This window comes from Penicillium maclennaniae (assembly GCF_028827695.1).
Source record: "Penicillium maclennaniae strain IBT 15551 chromosome Unknown utg000008l:1.0-3552695.0:1.0-3555053.0, whole genome shotgun sequence".
Taxonomy (NCBI): domain Eukaryota; kingdom Fungi; phylum Ascomycota; class Eurotiomycetes; order Eurotiales; family Aspergillaceae; genus Penicillium; species Penicillium maclennaniae.
Genome location: NW_026623220.1, coordinates 3,019,937 through 3,038,769, shown reverse-complemented (window position 1 = coordinate 3,038,769; position 18,833 = coordinate 3,019,937). Strand labels below are relative to the sequence as shown.

The 18,833-nt window shown below is 51.7% G+C and overlaps 7 protein-coding genes across 7 annotated transcripts; 4 read left to right on the top strand and 3 right to left on the bottom strand.

Annotated features, from left to right (window-relative positions):
- Nucleotides 1-212: 212 nt before the first annotated feature.
- Nucleotides 213-1,733, top strand: N7477_010094 (AIM24 family protein; the record flags this gene model as incomplete). Its single annotated transcript, XM_056971755.1, has 7 exons — nt 213-381; nt 446-564; nt 622-693; nt 754-924; nt 984-1,102; nt 1,152-1,371; nt 1,428-1,733. The coding sequence occupies 7 exons, from the start codon at nt 213-215 to the stop codon at nt 1,731-1,733; spliced, it is 1,176 nt and encodes a 391-aa protein (XP_056818734.1).
- A 2,198-nt stretch (nt 1,734-3,931) lies between these two features.
- On the top strand, nt 3,932-5,186 carry N7477_010093 (MCT family MFS transporter; the record flags this gene model as incomplete). Its single annotated transcript, XM_056971754.1, has 2 exons — nt 3,932-4,914; nt 4,991-5,186. The coding sequence occupies 2 exons, from the start codon at nt 3,932-3,934 to the stop codon at nt 5,184-5,186; spliced, it is 1,179 nt and encodes a 392-aa protein (XP_056818733.1).
- A 558-nt stretch (nt 5,187-5,744) lies between these two features.
- Nucleotides 5,745-8,119, bottom strand: N7477_010092 (kinesin family protein; the record flags this gene model as incomplete). Its single annotated transcript, XM_056971753.1, has 3 exons — nt 5,745-7,325; nt 7,380-7,789; nt 7,855-8,119. 3 exons carry the CDS (start codon nt 8,117-8,119, stop codon nt 5,745-5,747), a joined length of 2,256 nt encoding a protein of 751 aa, XP_056818732.1.
- Nucleotides 8,120-9,049: 930 nt separating this feature from the next.
- On the top strand, nt 9,050-11,923 carry N7477_010091 (COPII subunit SEC24; the record flags this gene model as incomplete). Its single annotated transcript, XM_056971752.1, has 4 exons — nt 9,050-9,586; nt 9,643-10,013; nt 10,087-11,290; nt 11,348-11,923. The coding sequence occupies 4 exons, from the start codon at nt 9,050-9,052 to the stop codon at nt 11,921-11,923; spliced, it is 2,688 nt and encodes an 895-aa protein (XP_056818731.1).
- Nucleotides 11,924-13,313: 1,390 nt separating this feature from the next.
- Nucleotides 13,314-14,540, top strand: N7477_010090 (mitogen-activated protein kinase; the record flags this gene model as incomplete). The annotated part of the gene is made up of 4 exons (XM_056971751.1): nt 13,314-13,423; nt 13,474-14,051; nt 14,105-14,452; nt 14,512-14,540. 4 exons carry the CDS (start codon nt 13,314-13,316, stop codon nt 14,538-14,540), a joined length of 1,065 nt encoding a protein of 354 aa, XP_056818730.1.
- A 645-nt stretch (nt 14,541-15,185) lies between these two features.
- Nucleotides 15,186-16,220, bottom strand: N7477_010089 (uroporphyrinogen-III synthase HEM4; the record flags this gene model as incomplete). Its single annotated transcript, XM_056971750.1, has 2 exons — nt 15,186-15,811; nt 15,941-16,220. 2 exons carry the CDS (start codon nt 16,218-16,220, stop codon nt 15,186-15,188), a joined length of 906 nt encoding a protein of 301 aa, XP_056818729.1.
- A 234-nt stretch (nt 16,221-16,454) lies between these two features.
- N7477_010088 (complex I NDUFA9 subunit family protein) lies at nt 16,455-18,041 on the bottom strand (the record flags this gene model as incomplete). The annotated part of the gene is made up of 9 exons (XM_056971749.1): nt 16,455-16,553; nt 16,607-16,945; nt 16,994-17,152; nt 17,204-17,345; nt 17,398-17,489; nt 17,541-17,635; nt 17,695-17,757; nt 17,819-17,832; nt 17,893-18,041. The coding sequence occupies 9 exons, from the start codon at nt 18,039-18,041 to the stop codon at nt 16,455-16,457; spliced, it is 1,152 nt and encodes a 383-aa protein (XP_056818728.1).
- Between the last annotated feature and the right edge of the window lie 792 nt (nt 18,042-18,833).

Sequence of the window (18,833 nt, the reverse complement as noted above, 5' to 3'; positions counted from 1 at the left end):
CCCTCGGAGATACTCAACAAGAAGTAAGACAAGAGAAAGACTAAGGAGATTTGCACTCTTGCGAGCTCATCAAGCGCAATGTCGTAGTGTAGCAATAAAGTACACTGTCGCAATCGAAGTGTACAAAGGTGAGGCGGTCGGCGCCACGATTTCCCGGCGCAGCTTCCAAACCTGACGTAGACTTCTCTTCCCCGTCACCTACTTCAGGCACAATGCGATCAACGCTTCAGCGAGGTGTCCGGACTCTGTCCTGGACTCGAGTCATCCCTCGCGTGCATCGCCAGACAAGATGCATTCAGATTCGCGCGACATCCTCCGAGGAGCCCGCCAACGGGGCTAACTTGCCCCTCGCAAACACGCCTAGCTCCGTCGAATCGCGCGGTATGTCTTTTCGATAGTATTGAGTCGAGGGAGTGTTCCCGATCTAATGTTTTGCTTGCTATAGACGCGCGATTCGACGTCATCGGTGCCCCGTATTCCCTTCTTTCCGTCTCTCTTTCAGCCTCCCAAAACTTGTACACGCGCCGAGGAACCTTGGTTGGGTTGAGTGGAAAGGCCGACAATGTACGCAATTGTACTGATGAATTTTGGCTGTCGCATTGTGATTGACCGTGGTTGCAGGTGATCTCAACATTGAGCGTTCTTGAGCCCTTCCGCAGGGCGATTGTTGGAGTGCCTTTCCTCTATCAGAAGGTATCGGGCTAGGTTTTCTTTTCCGCGCTTGGTCTTGAGTGGCGATTGACTTTTGAATAGGTTTCGTCAGCAAGTCCCGTCACAGCGCTCGTTTCTGTTCGATCTCCCAATACTTCGTTTGCTGTGGTGAATCTCAATGGCTCTGTGGATTGGATGGTTGCCCAGCGTCGCGCATTGTTGGCATGGACAGGCCGGTCCTTGTCCATTAAGCCTACCATTAACACTAACATGGTTTGTCCTGCCTTTTACGGTAATTTTCAAAATAATGGCTCTGGGCTAACTTACGGCAGAGCCTCTCACATTGGGGGAGCTCCGAGGTGACCGGCAGAGGTTTAATAGCGCTGGTAGGAAACGGCCAGGTCTATTCCATTGAGCTGAAGGACGGTGAGCAGTACATAGCTCACCCCAGGTATGCTTCACCCCGTATATTTTAGTCTGGCATTGCTGATATCAGACAGTAACGTGGTCGCCTATACCATGTCCTCCAACCCTCCTCGCCCATACCGCTTTAAGTCCACGACTTTGAACTTCCAGGTTCCGGGTCTGAAGACACTGCCGAGACTTCTGCAGAGCAACAAGTACATCCAGGACGTTTCCAGCTCCGATGCATGGAAGCGCACCATGCGATTCTTCCACAAGCTGCGAACCTGGTCTCGCATGACTATTTGGGGAGATAGGGTAAGACCCATGTTCTTCGAATTACGATAGTTCTATCAACTGACAAATTATTTTAGCTCTTCATGCAATTCGATGGCCCGGCCACCGTTCTCGTCCAGTCGCGCGGCCCACGCCTGAACGACGTCCTGTCAGCCAACGAGGTGAATGAGATCGCGGACACCCCTCGCGGTCTTACCTCCCTCCCAGGCAAGGCCAAGGGTGAACAAGAAAAGAAAACCGGCGACGCTATGCAAGAGCCTGAGATCACTCGCTCGATCGATGACATCGTTCAAGAAGTCAAGGGAATCAGACAGAGCGTGGCTATGATCCGCAATGATGGCAAGGTTGAAGTCAAGCAGGTGGGAAAGACGAAGGAGCTGTGAGAGCTACTGTAAACGATTGATCTCTTCTTTTTGCATTTACTTCTGTATTGGTTAGAGGCGGAACTTTCTCTCGGAATGGTATCATGGGGCATTCTGTACAGTATCACGGGCATTCTTTGGTCTTAGCTCTGCCATTTAAATCAATCCTTGCCTTTTTTCTTTTTTTTTTTGATTCTCATGAGTGACCATAGCTTCGAGAGGTGGTACAAGCTGCAGAGATGCGCCATGTGAGAGAAACCAGTGGCTGTAGTGACTACGGTAGGATTATGGCTTTCCAGAATCGTCATTGGAGTTATCGATGTTGAAGCTTGCATATGCGCTACGGCCGGGCTGAAGGGATAGACTCGGGAGCCGAAACAAGTCCAGATCCATTGGCAATATTAGAATAGACCAAGGTATACACGACTCAGCTAGAGTATATGCCTGTCTACTGCAAGTGTTTAATGAAAGGTAAATGTATATCGGCCCCTGTCCACGGCTCTGAGTGACTATTCTGGCAATGCCGCTGTATGATTTAGGGAATTGTCTAGGACCGCTTACAATGTTGACTCATAGGAATTGACCTGAGAGCTTGTAGCTTCGTGGCTTTATCTCCGTGTCGGTCGGGATATTCAACTTTCGGCCCCGATTACATCTGAGACCGAACTCTTAGGCCTCGGGGGTTCACAATTACTCTCACCGCATTTAGAGTTATAGTACAAGACTTTACGGTGCTGCAGGTCCCACGGTGGCAGTATTTCTGCACGAGTCGTTGCCCAAGTATGTATCGATCCGCTGGATCAAGTAGTTTCGCCGTCGATTTATATTTCCGTCTCACCTGCATCAAAATATCCTGGGACAAACCAACTGCATAATTCATTAGACGTGAACCAAATTGTGGAAAAGATTCAAGAATCCTATCTGGATATCAAAAAGCATTACTATGATAGCAATCAGGCAACAGTTTACATCGATCACTGAATCAAACTGAAGCTAAAAATATCTAGATTTCTTTCAGATAAAGAAAGGAAGATAAAAGGTCGTGCCCGGGATCGAACCGGGATCGGCGGAATCAGAATCCGCAGTGATGACCATTACACTACACAACCGTTGGATGTTAGAAATCGAGCAATTATATTATATGATCCCCCAAAAGCTTCTCAGCCCTACTTGCCTATCAGTTTTACATAGACGCGTGGGCCAGTTTCCCACAGACCACTGCTGTGACTAGGCCAAGAACATGAAAACAAAACCAAAAAATAAGATTAGTCACTTTACAAGCAGGAACAGAAGCCGAAGTGGAGAGATTAGGGGTTCCGATAGCAACGCGGCCCGCACGCCAATCGCCCAGGGAGCCCTGTTAGACACTGCACGTTTGCGCGGACAATCAAGCGGCCCAACCCTGACTCACAAGGCATCGGTATCCGACTCATGAGACCAGTATGTGACTTGTTCAAAAAGACTCTCGTCCTTGGGCTGTACAGACGCACTAGATCCGAGCAGCGTTTGTCTAGTGAATTTCTCACGAAAACAATATGGGAAACCCCCACCCGTTAGCCGCTGCATGGACCGCGGGGCCCATGGAGGACCTGGTCCACTTTCGGGGTTAAGTGGTCGGAGTCCAGAAGGGGATAAGGGAGACGAGTCGTTGGCCCTCGAGAACACGCCAAATGGACCTTGGCTTGCGCCGATTCCTGACCGTTCAGGTTTAGCCGGGCTATCAAGAAATGGGAGACGATCAGAGCTCGGAGTTTAGCCTGGCGCGATGCCGATGTCGCGACCGCTGCTTTTTTGGACTTAAGTCTGCTTTAGTTTTTTTTTTCTTTATAGGGGCTCTGGTTTCTTACTCCATCGGTGTCTATATCTGCATTCTCGGGGACTCCGTGACTAGTCCTCTGGAATCAAATCGTGCCTTGGCCAAATCTGATCTACACGGCTGAACAAACGGATTATTCTCGAGCTTCGTCCCCAACGGTTGAGTACTGCGCCGCCGTTTGCTAGAGTCAGGTCAGTTACATCTTGATCTTAAATCAGTCTGATACTTCCCTATGCTGCGCATGTCCCCCTGAACTGCGTGTTCACTAGAGAATCACATCTTTATATTCTGCTCACAGCTCTATGAAAATGACCGGACCTAATTATCTATCTAGTGTACGATTAAACCCAGTCTGATAGAATATAAATCCTGTCTGAAATAAAGAACAGCGCAAGCAATCAGAATGACCGGAACGATCGAGCATAATGCTCCCTCCATTGACAGCGCAACCACCAACACAGCGCCATCAGACCATTCCATACCTGCACTGAGTGACCAAATCAATGAGATCGAAAAAGGCCAACACCCAAACAAAGCCCCAGGCACCTACGATACCACCCTCGACTCTGAAAAAGCCAACTCATCGCCCCCGGTTTCTCTAGGCCCCGGTCCACCCCCAGATGGCGGCGCCCAAGCATGGCTCGTCGTCGTTGGCGCATTCTGTGGTCTTTTCGTCAGTTTCGGTTGGATCAACTGCATCGGCGTATTCCAAACATACTACGAAAGCCACCAGTTGCAAAACATGTCAACCAGCACAGTGACCTGGATCACATCGCTCGAGACATTCGTCATGTTCTTCGCTGGTCCAATCTTCGGTACCTTGTTCGACAGTTACGGACCGCGCTGGATCTTGCTCGGTGGGACAATTCTGCATGTCTTCGGATTGATGATGACCTCGCTTTCGACCGAGTATTATCAATTTATTCTCGCGCAAGGAATATGCAGTCCACTTGGTGCTAGTGCCATCTTCAATGCGTGCGTAAATGCTGTGAGTACATGGTTTGCGAAACGGAGGGCTTTCGCGCTGGGAGTCATGGCTTCCGGGTCCAGTCTCGGAGGTGTCATTTTCCCTATTATGGTGTCGCATTTGATTCCCCAGGTGGGATTTGCGTGGGCAATGCGTATTTGTGCGTTTTTGATTCTGGGCATGCTGGTCATTTCGAACTTGACTTTAAAGTCGCGATTGCCGCCTTCGAAGAAGCCCTTTTCTATGATGAACTTTGTCAGGCCGCTCAAAGATGTCAAGTTTGTCTTGACCGTTGCCGGGGCCTTTTGCTTCTTCTGGGGAATGTTCTTGCCTTTCACTTTTGTGATCACGCAGGCGGAGCGATATGGCATGTCGCAGAACATGTCGCAGTATCTGATTCCAATCTTGAATGCTGCGAGGTGAGTTTAAAATGTGTTCTGCAGTCGTTTCTGTAGTCTCGCTTCTGGATAGTATCTGTGCTAACGGATACTGTAGTATCTTCGGTCGTACCCTTCCAGGTTACATGGCTGACCGTGTCGGTCGGTACAACGTGATGATCATCTTCAGCTTCATGTCTGGTATTCTCGTGCTTGCTCTGTGGCTTCCATCTCGCAGCAATGCACCAGCCATTGTATTCAGCGCGTTATACGGGTTCGGTTCCGGTGCCTTCGTCTCCCTTGCCCGGCGCTGATTGCTCAGATCTCCGATTTGCGCGAAGTCGGCGTTCGCAACGGCACATGCTTCTCGATTATTTCCTTTGCTGCCTTGACTGGTACCCCGATTGGTGGGGCTTTGGTCCCGGATGTGTTGCATGGGTCATATACGAGGCTGCAGGTATTCTGTGGGGTGGTCATGCTTGCTGGAGCCATGCTGTTTATCGTGGCGAGAGTTGTTGTTGGAGGAGCCAGGCCTTGGGACAAAGTATAATCATTCCAACCTTCCAAAGAATTATATCGGCCCTGTGATATAGATCTGTGCATACGCCCTGACATGGCGAAATGGAATTAATGCAGTATAGACGAAGAGCAAGATGGAAAAATGCAATGATATATTGAGATATAGAGAACCTCGCGAATGTTCAATGCTAATGGTACAGATCCGTGGATCACTGAGAAAGGCACACTCGTGCTGAATAGAATAACTCCAACCTATCCCAGCTATAGGTCCAAAACGCCGCAGCACCGTCGCTGAATGATGCATGTCTGAAAAATAAGAAAATGCTCTATATAGGGGAGGTCATGAAAATGTCTCAGATCAAGACTCCATTGCGCATATTTTCAACCGTGCGAATGCCCACTCCCTTCAACGTACTTAGTTGCGCCAGGCTGTCCACCTGGAATTGAGGTTGGTCGGAGATCATTCCCACGTCTGTGTTTGAGGATTGGTCCATCTCACAGAGACAATCGACAATTGCCTCGGCCTTCTTCACGCCAACGCCCTTGAGAAGCTTGATCTGGCTGACATCACGCGAGTTGATGATTGACAAGAGATGAACAGTGCGAGGTGAAAGGGAGGGATCCTGGTGATCATCCAGAGCAGCGAGATCATCTTCACTCTTGCGGATTGCCTTGCCTGGGGCACGCTTCTTCTTGGGATGAGAGGTATCAAGGAAGCCAGTTTCGTCATACTCCATGGTAAGCGGATCCACGTACTCATCGTCAGAATCTTCAGCTTGACGCTTGCCCAATGTCACGGTGGGCTCTTTCTTCATGCTTAGGGAGAGCATGCTGCCGAGCTTGCCTTTCGAGGGAGGGGAAGCAGCACTAACAGATCGTAATTGAGGCTTGCCCTCGAGGCGCTCTTTCAAGGCGGCAATCTTGGAAGCTAATTTCTCGTTGTGTGGGAAATGCGGGAGCGCCAACTGGTACATTCTCAATGCAGAGCTGTTCTCACCGCGTGCCTGGTGCTGTTTTGCCATAAGCAGATAGGAAAGACCCTCAGCGCGAGCGTCCTCGGTTCCTTCAATGCGTTGCTCCAATTGCTCCAGCCGCCGTTGAAGTTGATCATTCAACTCGCGAACCTGGGTGTGTCTTGACTGCTCGCTCACTGCACGCACTGCCAAGATCTCTTCGACCTTCTTTGCAACCATCTCCTCGATCCTAGCAGCAGAAAGATCCGAGCTACCCAAATGAGGCTGGAGAGGAGCAAGCATCTGACGAGGCTTTAATGAGCGTGCAGTAGGTGTTTCGGAGGAGAGAGAAGTTCTCTTAGTCTCGGGCTTCCGGATCTGGGTCACGGGCTTCGGCTGAGCTCGATCAGAATAGACGCTGAATGCTTTGAGCGGCTTCTCCTCATCCTTCTTCGAGGAGTCTTTTGCGGCAGGAACAGGCATGTTCACGTTGACAGAGGCTGTGAGAGGGCGCAACGGCTGCCGAGAAGCTGCCAGCGATGGCCGAATCGATGGCCTCGCCGGGCCCTTGAAGATCGGGTCATTCTCCACTTCGCGCACTTCGATCTTCCTAGTGCGATTGGCGACACTCAGAGAGCTGATTGTGTCCAGATGGTATGAGCGGACGGGTGCCAGGTTGAGAATCATTACTGTCAGTCCATTGTTTTGTCCCAGAGAAAGAATTCTGGTCATCTTCGACTCGCGGTATGGGATTCGATGCTGTTTCTTTGTAATAGCCTCGACGCATTGCGCCAAAACAAAGAGACTCTTATTGATGCTGGCTGATTCGACCATGCGCTCCTTGTCATTCTCCGTCCGGCGGTTGTCCTCCGAACCTGCAAGGTCAATCGCGGACGCGGTGCTGATGCGAGTGCTTTCGGGCGAAGTGACAGTGACTTTGACACCGAGAATGGCATGCGAACGAGATGAATGGGCGTTCAACTAGACGTCATGGTCAACGCGTGTCAAATTCTCCTGGTCCAATTCCATACATACCTTGGTCGCAGAAGTGGAGCGGTTGTTATTGGCCTGGTCGTAAAGACCCTCGAACTCCTTCAAGCTTGTGCAGGGCTTCTCCGTCAACCCACAGACCACAGTCTTGCCTCCGTTATCACGCAGCGGAAGACCAGCCAGAGTGCGCTTCTCAGGCGGCTCGAATAAATCATACACCTTGTCGTTGTAGATCTCGTAATAGCTGAGAGAGACCTGAACCGTAGTTTCGCCGCCAGTATCTTTCTCAATCTTTCGGCTGCGACGATAGATGCCACTTAGGAGACGAGGAATGACACCTCTATCGGCAAGACTTTTCCCACCACGCATCGTGTGTGTTTTTCCAGTACCCGTCACACCGTATGCGAAAATGGTGATATCGAATCCGTTGAAGAGGTGCTTAATAGTGGGTGCGACTGAAATTGATCAGCATAAATTATGAACGAGGCTTTCTCGGGCTCCGCCACCAGACAGCACTCACCCTCGGCATCAAACATCTCCTGCTGTGCGACCTCGGCATCATACACAGCACTGAATTGGAATGTGTATTCTTCGCCCCCATTCTTTGGATTGGGAATGCGCACCACGTTATCCCGGTCCCTCAAAGCGGCCAGCTTGCGGTCGCCATTGGTGGATTGCTGCGACTTGGCCTCGGACGGTCCAGAAGAACCGGTGCGAACGATAACATCAGTTTCTCGCTCGGTTTTGAGGAGGGGTCGGACACGTGCAACGACTCGGACGCTCATTGTGACAGCTTGAACATTCACGGACGTTTCGAAATTATTGCAAGAATGCAAATTATCGATACAATAACTCGCAGAAGGACCAAATGAAAGAAAGAAGAGATATAGTGAAATATTCCCCCCACAAAAGAAAAGAAACCGACCTACCTTTGGTGGATGTTGAACAGAGGACGGCACGGTGGAGGAGTTCACGGAAGACAATTGTGGTGGTCTGTTGGCAGGGCAACCGCCCTCTTTGGTATTCCAGCACGCTACAGTGTACCTCACCACTTTATCAAGTCTATCCAGATAGTTGTTTTGGTTCTCGAAGTGGTCAGTGATACCAAATCAAATGATAGAATTATATATCATCTATGGACTCGCTTCGGATTGTTCACATTTGAGGGTATACTGATTTCTAGATCGTGCCAGTCAACTTGGATATTTAATGATGCAACAAGCACGAGGCTGAACAATTATATAGAACGACATTTATAGTAAGCACGCTGCCTCCCAAGGGTATTCTATTCTAGATCATTCATCGATGCAATCCCGCTAGCTCTGACTTAAATTCTGATATGCAAGTTATACATCGAAATCAGAACCGAAGCTCAGATGTCTCCGGTGGCGCATGATTGGCTGTGCGGCCACCTAAAGGCCACCGTATTCCATCACCGCCTCTTGACTTGAGTGTTGAACCCTCAGCTGCCCCTTCTCAAGGTACGATCTAGCGTTCCATTTTGCTCTTTCCTATTTTCTGTTCGGCTCAAGAAATTCTGTCGCGATCGAACATTGCAACATTTGAATCCGTCGTTGCGACTAAACTGATTGTGGGGTTCTAGCGAAGCTGTTGCCCGCGCCCCATCTCGACTCAACCTCCTCCCGAACTTGACCCCCAACCCCGACCTTCATTGCGGAACCCAACTCCGGTCACATATTCCTTATCAGTCCTCCATGGCAGCTCCACAAGGGGGTTACCCTCCTCAGGAAGGGTACGGCCAGCCTGGCTACAGCTCCCCAGACCCTCAGCACCAGTCGTCCGTCCCCGCGCAAGGTGCGCCCGCCCCTGTCGCCGCCGGAGGAAAGAAGAAGAGAACCTATGCTGGCGAGGCCTTTGACTTTGGCTCTGGTGCCAATGCTGCACTCGGTGGTCAGCCCACGGCCGGAGGTGCCTACGGTGCCTACCCTCAGCAGCCACAAGCCCAGGCCATGGGATATCAACAACCGGCGTACGGCGCCGACCCAAGCCAGATACAGCCCGCACTAGCAGCTTACGCTCAGCCCGGGCCTGAAGTTGCGCAAATGACCCAGCAGTTCGGTGGCATGGGCATGGCTGAGCCGCACCACATGCCCCCGCCTCAGCAGCAGCCCGTGGTGCAACCCGCTCGCCAGGTCCAACTCAACCAACTCTATCCGACAGACCTCATCTCTCAACCCTTTAACGTCGCGGAGCTGGACTACCCTCCACCTCCCATCGTTCTGCCCCCGGGGGTATGTGCTGTTTGACCCCAGCGTGTATGGACTGGAGCGATGCTAACAATCCACAGAGCAGTGTTTACCCCTCGCCCGATGCCAATTGCCCTTCGAAATACATGCGGTCCACCCTGAACGCGGTTCCGACAAATAATTCACTCCTTAAAAAGTCCAAATTGCCATTCGCTTTGGTGATCCAGCCCTACGGAGCTCTTCACGACCAGGAGGACCCCATCCCCGTCATTCCGGACCAAGTGATTTCACGATGCAGACGCTGCCGGTCTTATATCAACCCCTTTGTCACCTTCCTCGATCATGGTCACCGCTGGCGCTGCAACATGTGTAACCTCACGAACGACGTGCCCCAGGCGTTCGATTGGGATGCGACACTGCAGAAGCCGGCCGACCGCTCTCTGCGTGCCGATCTGAACCATAGCATGTTGGAGTTTGTTGCTCCTCAGGAGTACATGGTCCGACCCCCCCCAGCCGCTTGTGTATCTCTTCTTGATCGATGTTAGCTACTCCTCCGTCACCAGCGGTCTGCTGGCTACCAGCGCACGCTGCATCAAGGAGAGCCTTGACCGTATTCCCAACGCAGACCGACGGACCAGATTGGGCTTCATTGCCGTGGATTCAAGCCTGCACTACTTTAGCATCCCTCGGGATCAGTCAGAAAGCTCCGAGGCCCGGATGCTGGTTGTCAGTGATCTCGATGAACCCTTCTTGCCCATCCCCACCGATCTTCTCGTGACGCTGAGCGAATGCCGGGAGAACATCGAGAACTTCCTCGACAAATTGCAGGAGATGTTCCAGAACACCCAGAATAACAGCTGTGCTATGGGTTCGGCTTTGCGGGCTGGTTACAAGTTGATCTCCCCCGTTGGAGGTAAGATGACTGTACTGAGCGCTTCTCTGCCCAATATTGGCCATGGAGCTCTCACCATGCGTGAAGACAAAAAGGTGCTGGGCACAAACAAGGAATCGGCTCTTTTACAAACGGCCAATTCGTTCTACAAGAGCTTTGCAGTCGAATGCTCCAAGGCCCAGGTGTCTGTGGATATGTTCCTCTTCTCGTCGCAGTACCAGGACGTGGCATCTCTGAGCAACTTGCCCCGCTACACTGGTGGCCAGACCTATTTCTATCCCGGCTGGAATGCCGCTCGGAGTGAAGACGCCGTTAAGTTTGCTCGGGAGTTTTCCGAGTACCTCTCGTCAGAGATTGGTCTGGAGGCTGTTCTCCGTGTGCGTGCCACCACCGGTCTTCGGATGAGCACTTTCTACGGAAACTTCTTTAACCGCAGCTCCGATCTCTGCGCCTTCCCCGCCTTCCCCCGCGATCAGGCATACGTGGTCGAGGTGGCTATTGATGAGACTGTCGCAAAGCCGATCGTCTGTCTGCAAGCTGCCGTTCTTCACACCACCTGCAACGGCGAACGTCGCATCCGTGTCCTCACGTTGGCTCTGCCTACTACCACCAACTTGGCCGACATCTATGCCTCGGTTGATCAGCAGGCTGTTGCGACCTTCTTCAGCCACAAGGCCGTTGAACGTACGTTGAGCAGCGGTCTCGAGCCTGCTCGCGAGGCTCTTCAAGCCAAGCTCATCGAGCTGTTGACCACTTACCGCAAGGAACTTGCTGGGGGCAGTGTTAGTGGCGGTGGCCTGCAATTCCCAGCCAACATGCGTGGCCTGCCCGTTCTCTTCCTGGCCATGATCAAGAACGTACGTTTTCCCCTTTTGCCTCTTCACGCGCTTTCAGTTGCTAATCTGAATGTATAGCTTGGTCTCCGCAAGTCTGCACAGATCCCTACGGATATGCGATCTGCCGCGCTCTGCCTCTTGTCGACTCTGCCCCTGCCTCTCCTCATCCAGTACATCTACCCCAAGATGTACTCTCTCCACGACATGCCCGACAATGCAGGTATCCCAGACGAGCAGACCGGCGAGATCGTGCTTCCTCCCGCCGTCAACCTTTCCTCCAAGTCCATTGCCAACTACGGTCTGTACCTCATCGACGACGGCCAGACCCAATTCCTGTGGGTTGGCCATAACGCCGTGCCTCAGCTCATCATGGACGTGTTCGGGGTGCCGAGCAAGGACGAACTGCGGGTGGGCAAGCAGACCCTCCCCGAAGTGGACAACGAGTTCAATCAGCGCGTGCGTAACGTGATCGAGAAGAGCCGCGACCACCGGTCCAAGGGTGTGGGCAGCATGATCGTGCCTCACCTGTACGTGGTTCGCGAGGATGGCGAGCCCGGCCTGCGTCTTTGGGCACAGTCGACCCTGGTGGAGGACCGGGCAGACCAGAGCCCGAGCCTGGAGCAGTGGATGGGTACTTTGCGGGAGAAGGTATGATGGTCCAGATCGACATCACTCCCTTTACTAACCACGTCTTCAGGTCGTGCAGTAAAGCCCGACCCGTCGGTCTTCATACCCGGTTGCTCATGACTCCTACGTTTCCTGTTTCTTGTTCCTATTCACGCACCTATTCTCGTTCCCGTGCCTGTGCCTGTGCCTGTTTCTCTGTTTCATGTCTCCATCTTCTCTCACCCGCCTGTATCATTACGGGCCAGGATATCTGTTATATGGGAAGTGCAAGTAGACCAAGTTTCGGTATCCGGGTTGTATAGGGCGATAGAAGCCCCCATGTTTGACATCTACGTTGCTCTCGCAGCAGAAAATCGACGTCTATTTTGTGTCTTACCATCGCTGGATGTTCCCACTCCGTGAAACCGCACGGGGCTCCAATGAGGAAGCCAAAGTGGTCCATCTCTCCGTGGAGGTGACTGGTCACTGTGATTGTGATCACGTCCGACAGTAGCGCCTTTTTTTTCTCAACACACAGACGCGAACGAGCTGGCTATTTGGCGCTGGTGGCGGAGCACCCACCGAGTATTCTGACGAAGATCTTATGGTAGAGGTGGGGAAAGTTTTGTAAACACGGAGTAGTTTCACCAGTCGAGTTAGCAAGAGCCCAGCCTCTATTCTCAGATGATCCCCCTCAACCTCCGACAGTAGCGCGTAAATCATCTCCCCCTTCCATCGATTTTCCCCCCCTGATTTTTTTTTTCTCTGGTAGCTGCCCCACCAACTTGCGGCCCGTGGCTCTTTACGCTCCCCACTTGAACCTGCAACCTGCAACCTGCAACCTACAACCTCCGACTTGCAACCTTCAACTTCAACCTCGAGCCTCCGACTGCGTATCGTCCAACCTCCGGGCTACCTACTTTTCGGGGTATCGAACACATTCGTTCAAGAGGTGGTAAGTGGGGATCGGCGTCGACCCCGCCCCGGCTCGACTAACATATTGCCAGATCCGAAACTATCCTCCTATCCGATACCAGCTCGATCTCACCTTCCCCTGGCTTTCCGAGCTTCTTGCGTCTTCTCGACTTTTAGACTACTAGACCACCAGACCACCAGATTACGGGAGTGTCGGCCTGCGCGACCATTCTCCGAGATAGAAGATACCAGTGAAGAAAGACAACCACCCCGCGCGAAAGTAAGCTTTACTTTCCCCCAATGTGATTGTCGAGAGTCTCCTCTTCCCACCCCAGCAGCGCTGTGCATTCCCCAAGACTGCAAGTCTCTCGTTATGTGGATGCTTTGTGTTTGCCCCCCAAAAGTCACCATGAAATGGTTCTCTCGCTCCATCGTCCAGCTATCATCGTGGGCACACTCGCACTGGATATCTATAACTGACTGTCCCTCAGAGCCTTCAATTTTCGAACAGGTCGTTTTCATCATGGGCCAGCAAAACCCCCCGGCGGGAGGATCGCGGAAGATCTCCTTTAACGTGTCCGATCAATACGAGATCCAGGATGTTATCGGTGAAGGTGCTTACGGTGTCGTCTGGTGCGCAAAAATAACCATGGGAGAAAATACCGCCATGCTGATATTCGCAGCTCCGCCATTCACAAGCCCTCCGGCCAAAAGGTCGCCATCAAAAAGATTACTCCGTTCGACCACTCCATGTTCTGCCTGCGTACATTGCGCGAGATGAAGCTGTTGCGGTACTTTAACCACGAGAACATTATCTCCATCTTGGATATCCAACGGCCCCGCAACTATGAGGGTTTTAACGAAGTGTACTTGATTCAGGAATTGATGGAGACTGACATGCATCGAGTCATTCGCACACAAGATCTGTCCGACGACCACTGTCAATACTTTATCTACCAGACACTGCGTGCCCTCAAGGCAATGCACTCCGCCAATGTTCTCCACCGAGACCTGAAGCCGTCTAACTTGCTGCTCAATGCCAACTGTGATTTGAAAGTGTGTGATTTCGGCCTGGCGCGATCGGCCGCCTCCACTGACGATAACTCTGGGTTCATGACGGAATACGTGGCCACCCGCTGGTATCGTGCACCGGAGATCATGTTGACATTCAAAGAATACACCAAAGCTATTGATGTTTGGAGTGTGGGCTGTATCCTGGCCGAGATGCTTAGCGGCAAGCCTTTGTTCCCCGGAAAGGACTGTACGTATACCCTGGCGTCCCAATGCCCAAAGTTTCCCATCTAACAATTCCAGACCACCACCAATTGACCCTGATTCTGGACGTTCTCGGGACACCCACCATGGAAGACTACTACGGCATCAAATCCCGAAGAGCGCGCGAGTACATCCGCTCGCTCCCCTTTAAAAAGAAGATCCCCTTCCGCGCCCTCTTCCCCAAGAGCAACGACCTGGCCCTGGACTTGCTCGAGAAACTCCTCGCCTTCAATCCCGTTAAGCGTATCTCCGTCGAGGATGCCCTGCGCCACCCGTACCTGGAGCCGTACCACGATCCGGAGGATGAGCCCACCGCGCCCCCGATTCCCGAGGGATTCTTTGACTTTGACAAGAACAAAGATGCGTTGAGTAAGGAGCAATTGAAAGGTATGGCTTCCCCATCTCTACATCTTGATCTTGATTTTGATATTGACGCACGGTGTCAGGACTCATCTATGAGGAAATCATGCGATAAGGATCCTATCTGCAATATTTGAGCATGCAAATCATTTTGTCAGCGTGATTTCAATTTCACACAGTGGATAAGCTAGCAACACCCGGAAACATTTGAATAAGTGTGATCTACCCTCATCATCAACATCTCAATATCAACTTCTCATGATCAATGCGTTGAAAGTCTTTTTGTTTTCTTCCCTTTTCTACCCAAGCAGAATATGCAACAAGACTCAAGTAACTTCTTGGCCATACACGCCACCAAACACACTGCATTTGTGACTCAAGAAACTTGCAAACATCTAGCCTAGCGCTCACGTAATGATTTCTTCAGTTTATACCCAGAGTAGACCTGGCATCCCAAAGAGTTCGGCCAGGGACTCTGGCCCGGAACCGACAAGGCCGGCCATCACATTATGCTTAGTACAAGAGCTTAAAGATCTCGAAGCCAGGCTTCTCCTCATAGACGAAACCCTGAAATGGCAACAGTCTAGTAGCTTCTGATGCTCTTGTATGAACACAAGCGAAAGACATGAGGGGAATAGTAGGATGTGGGCTTCTATACACGCCAATTTGAGTGAAACATAACCCACGTTCTATGTAGTTCTAGAGAATAATTCCAGATATACAGGGTATTCCATGTCCAACAAGCCCCGCGGAAAACACATCAGGAACTATTTCCAAGTCCTCTCTCCTCCATAAACCTCCTAATTCCCTCCCCGACACCCTCGGGACTCGGCTTCTCCGCACAAACATGCGGCTCAAAGCCAAGACCCCTCAAATGGTCTCGAGTCGTAGGTCCAATCGTCGCAACAAATACATTCCCCCGTCCACCATCATCCTTCGCATACGGCCCTAGTTCCAGAACCCTTAACATAGCCTCACATCCACTCGGCGAGAACACCACAACCCACACAACACGTTCACTCTCACGCTCAGCCAACTCCATCACTTTTCTGAAATCACCCTCAAAGGACTCCATCTCCCCGGTCTCGTAGACTACAACTTCCTCCACTGGGATCTGCTTATTTTGTGGTATGTTCGGGTCCATGAGTGTTTTGGGAATAATGTCTCGCCGCTGCTCACCGACTAGGAATAGGAGCTTTGGGTTCTCTTCTGTGTCGTGGAGGGTATTATAATGTTGTAGCATGAGGTGGGCTAGTTTCTCGCCTGTTCCAGTGTCTGCGCCGTGAATGGTGGATGAGGGGAGGTGGGCGTTGCGGAGGGTTGTGAGGGTTCGTGCTGTCGCTGGGCCGACGGTATAGAGGGGGATATCTTGTGAAGGGGGCGAGACTTGGGAAGTATTTATTTAGCATGGTACTGCGATTGCATTTGGGTCTGAATTTATATTTCGATCTGGAGGTGTAGGTGTAGACATAGGTGTAGGTGTAGGTGTAGGTGTAGGTGTGGAGTGGGACGTACGGCCGTGTTGGGAGATCATGTTTGCGAAGCCTTCGACGGCGCGTTGGCTGGTGAATATCATGCCGCCGTATTTGGGGCTGGAGGTCTTGGAATTGCCATTGTCTGAGGCATTGAATGCGCCGGTGATGAAGAGCGAGCGCACGTGGGCTAGGTTTTTGTCATTGAAGCGGTGTTCTAACACGGGGACGAAGGTGGGCGTATAGTTATTTGCGGTGAAGAATTCTTCATAGCCATCATTCGGAGAGGATCTGGTCTTGAGGAGGAGGATTGGGGGCGGCATTGTTGGTGAAGTTCGGAGTTGTAGGTGGGAGAGGTTGAACCATGATGTTATCCGCATTCCATGAATTGCGGGGCCGAGCTCCGATTTTCTGCGGGCTACTTATCATACGCGATTCCACCAATCTTTCCTACATACGCCGTGGTTCATAGATTGTGTTACGTTGGAACCGATCTAGACAACACAAGGAAATGGAATTGGTCCAGGAACGGCTTATGTACACATTAAAAACACAGACTACTGGTCGTCCAGCACATGCAGGTACTTCCTGTCCTCGCGACGCTCCTTCTCCGTCATCGGGGGAAGATCGTAGTAAGATGAGCTGCGGTATCTTTTCTGGTGGGAAGTTAGTGACCGTTTCGCAGCTGCGTGAAGGTGTAAAAACGTACCAGGTAGTGGAAGGTCAGATCGGCCAGATCGGCCAACTCGGTCATGCCCAGATCCGCGAAGGTCTTAGCCTCGGCGTCAATAACCTGGTCGATGTGCTCACGCTCAATCTCGTCAGCGGACATGGTGTGCCACCAGAGGTACTTGTTGAGGTAGAAGGCGAGCGGCTTGAGGAGCCTCTTGGGAACGTTGATGCGGGTGCGCTCCTTGACAATCTCGGTGTCGACAAGCTCGGCGATCTCCGCACTCGAGTACTCCTTGGGGCCGTAGAGCTCAAAGGTCTGACCGACGGTGCTCTCGTCGTGCAGCATGCGCTCCAGGGCGCGAGCAACATCGGGAGCCTAGCAATCGTGAGCGACAGAAGTTTTGGTGGAATGCGGGGCACTTACGTGAACAGGCCAGAAGCGCTCTTGAAGGTTGTTGGAGTGGAGCAAGGGGCTGGTTCCGGCGAGCTTGTGAAGGAGGTTGTCCTCGAAACCGAACATCGGGGCGGGACGCACAATGGTGGTCTCGGGGTAGATGGAACGAACGACTTCCTCACCCCAGGCCTGTTTTGGGTCAGTATTTTTGCGTACAGAATGGGCACCAGATTATCCCACCTTGGTAGCGAAGAACTCGGAGGGAGAATCGCGGCGGGCGTTGTACGAAGAGACGTGGATGAAGCGGTCCACGTCGTACTTAGCAACGGCCTCGGCGATGCGCTCAGCACCATCCACGTGAACGTCGGTCAAGGAGAAGTTCCTGTTCCCTGTTAATGACCCATTGTAGCCCCTTATGATCCAACCGCACTCACTTGGTCGGGTACTGGCGACCAGTCAGGTTGTAAACAACGTCGGAGTGACGAACGCTCTCCTCGATGGACTGAGTGTTGCGCAGATCATATTCCTGTGGGAGTCAGATGTCGTCCGATATTCAATAGAACAAGGAAGTCCGTACCATGAAAGTGATACGTCCGAGATCACCAGTGACCTTCAAGTGGCGCTTCATCATCTCCTCACGGTACGGAATAACGACGTTGCATCCCTGCTTAGCTGCGGGATGTCAGTCTTCATTCCTTCAATCAATTGCACCCAGAGGAACCTCGACATACCAAGGTTGTTGACAAGGTAGCGACCCAGGAAACCGGTAGCACCAAAGACGGTCGCGGTGTGGCCTAGAAGTGATGGGTGAGCAAGTCGGACGTGAGGCAGGATCAAGCGGAAGGGCAATGGTACCTCCGAGGGAAGAGCTATTGGCGCAGACTGTTAGCAAGCTGTTCGCAGCTAGGGAAGTTCAATTGAGCACTTACCGGCCACCCTGGACCTTCAAGATAGGACGTCCGGTGCGAGAGATGGCAACGTCCTGGAGGAAACGGCGCTGGATCATGACGGTGACCCGTGGGGTGGGGGCAAAAGCCCGCGACCCCAGGGCAGAGTTGATGGCCCGAGACTTTTGCATGGCCTCTGAGAGAGTCTGGAGAGACCAGCGGAGGGGAGAGGTAATTCGGGGTGGGTGAGGTGCAGTAACGGGCTTTCGCAGGTCAATTCGGGAAGACCACGGGACTGGCCGCTAAACCCGATTCGGTACCCAGCACTGGATGGTCTACACTGTCGCTATCTTCCTCTTCTTTTTGATACTGTTTCTTATTGAGTGACATATGTTGACTGTTTTGAATGACCCGCTTGAGCCTGGAGGAGAGAACTGCGTTATGGTGGCTTGTACATCCATCTATACAGTGCACGCACACGAAAGGTCTGACAATATACCCACTGTGATTGGATGTTTGCCCACCCATTTCACCACGCACTATAACAACGATCTACGTACAGATAACAAAGAGGCGATGATGTCCATGTCCCACTCATGGCTTGCTATTTTTTCCGACATGTGGATGACCAGTAATTCGGTGAAAATCACCCACTTATGCATTATCACTTAGACTTCCAAATCCAGACGTCAACCTTAGCGAATGATTCTTGCGTAACTTTTCAAGCTCGTCTTTCAAGTATCGTGAGGAATATCTGACTTTCAGGAAGTTAGCAGTCAGTAGTAAGTGATGCAAATCTATGGCGTATATTCTCTAGCCGGAACATTGTCTGCTTTGGCGAAATATTGATGCAACAAGAAGGGCAATGGCTCACAGATTTCTTGTCAATTGATCGCATATGATACCAAGAGAAGTGCAGAAGGAAAAGTAAACACTTGCATAATACGAATTGGAAAGGCTGAACCTTTGTACCGAGGAAGGCG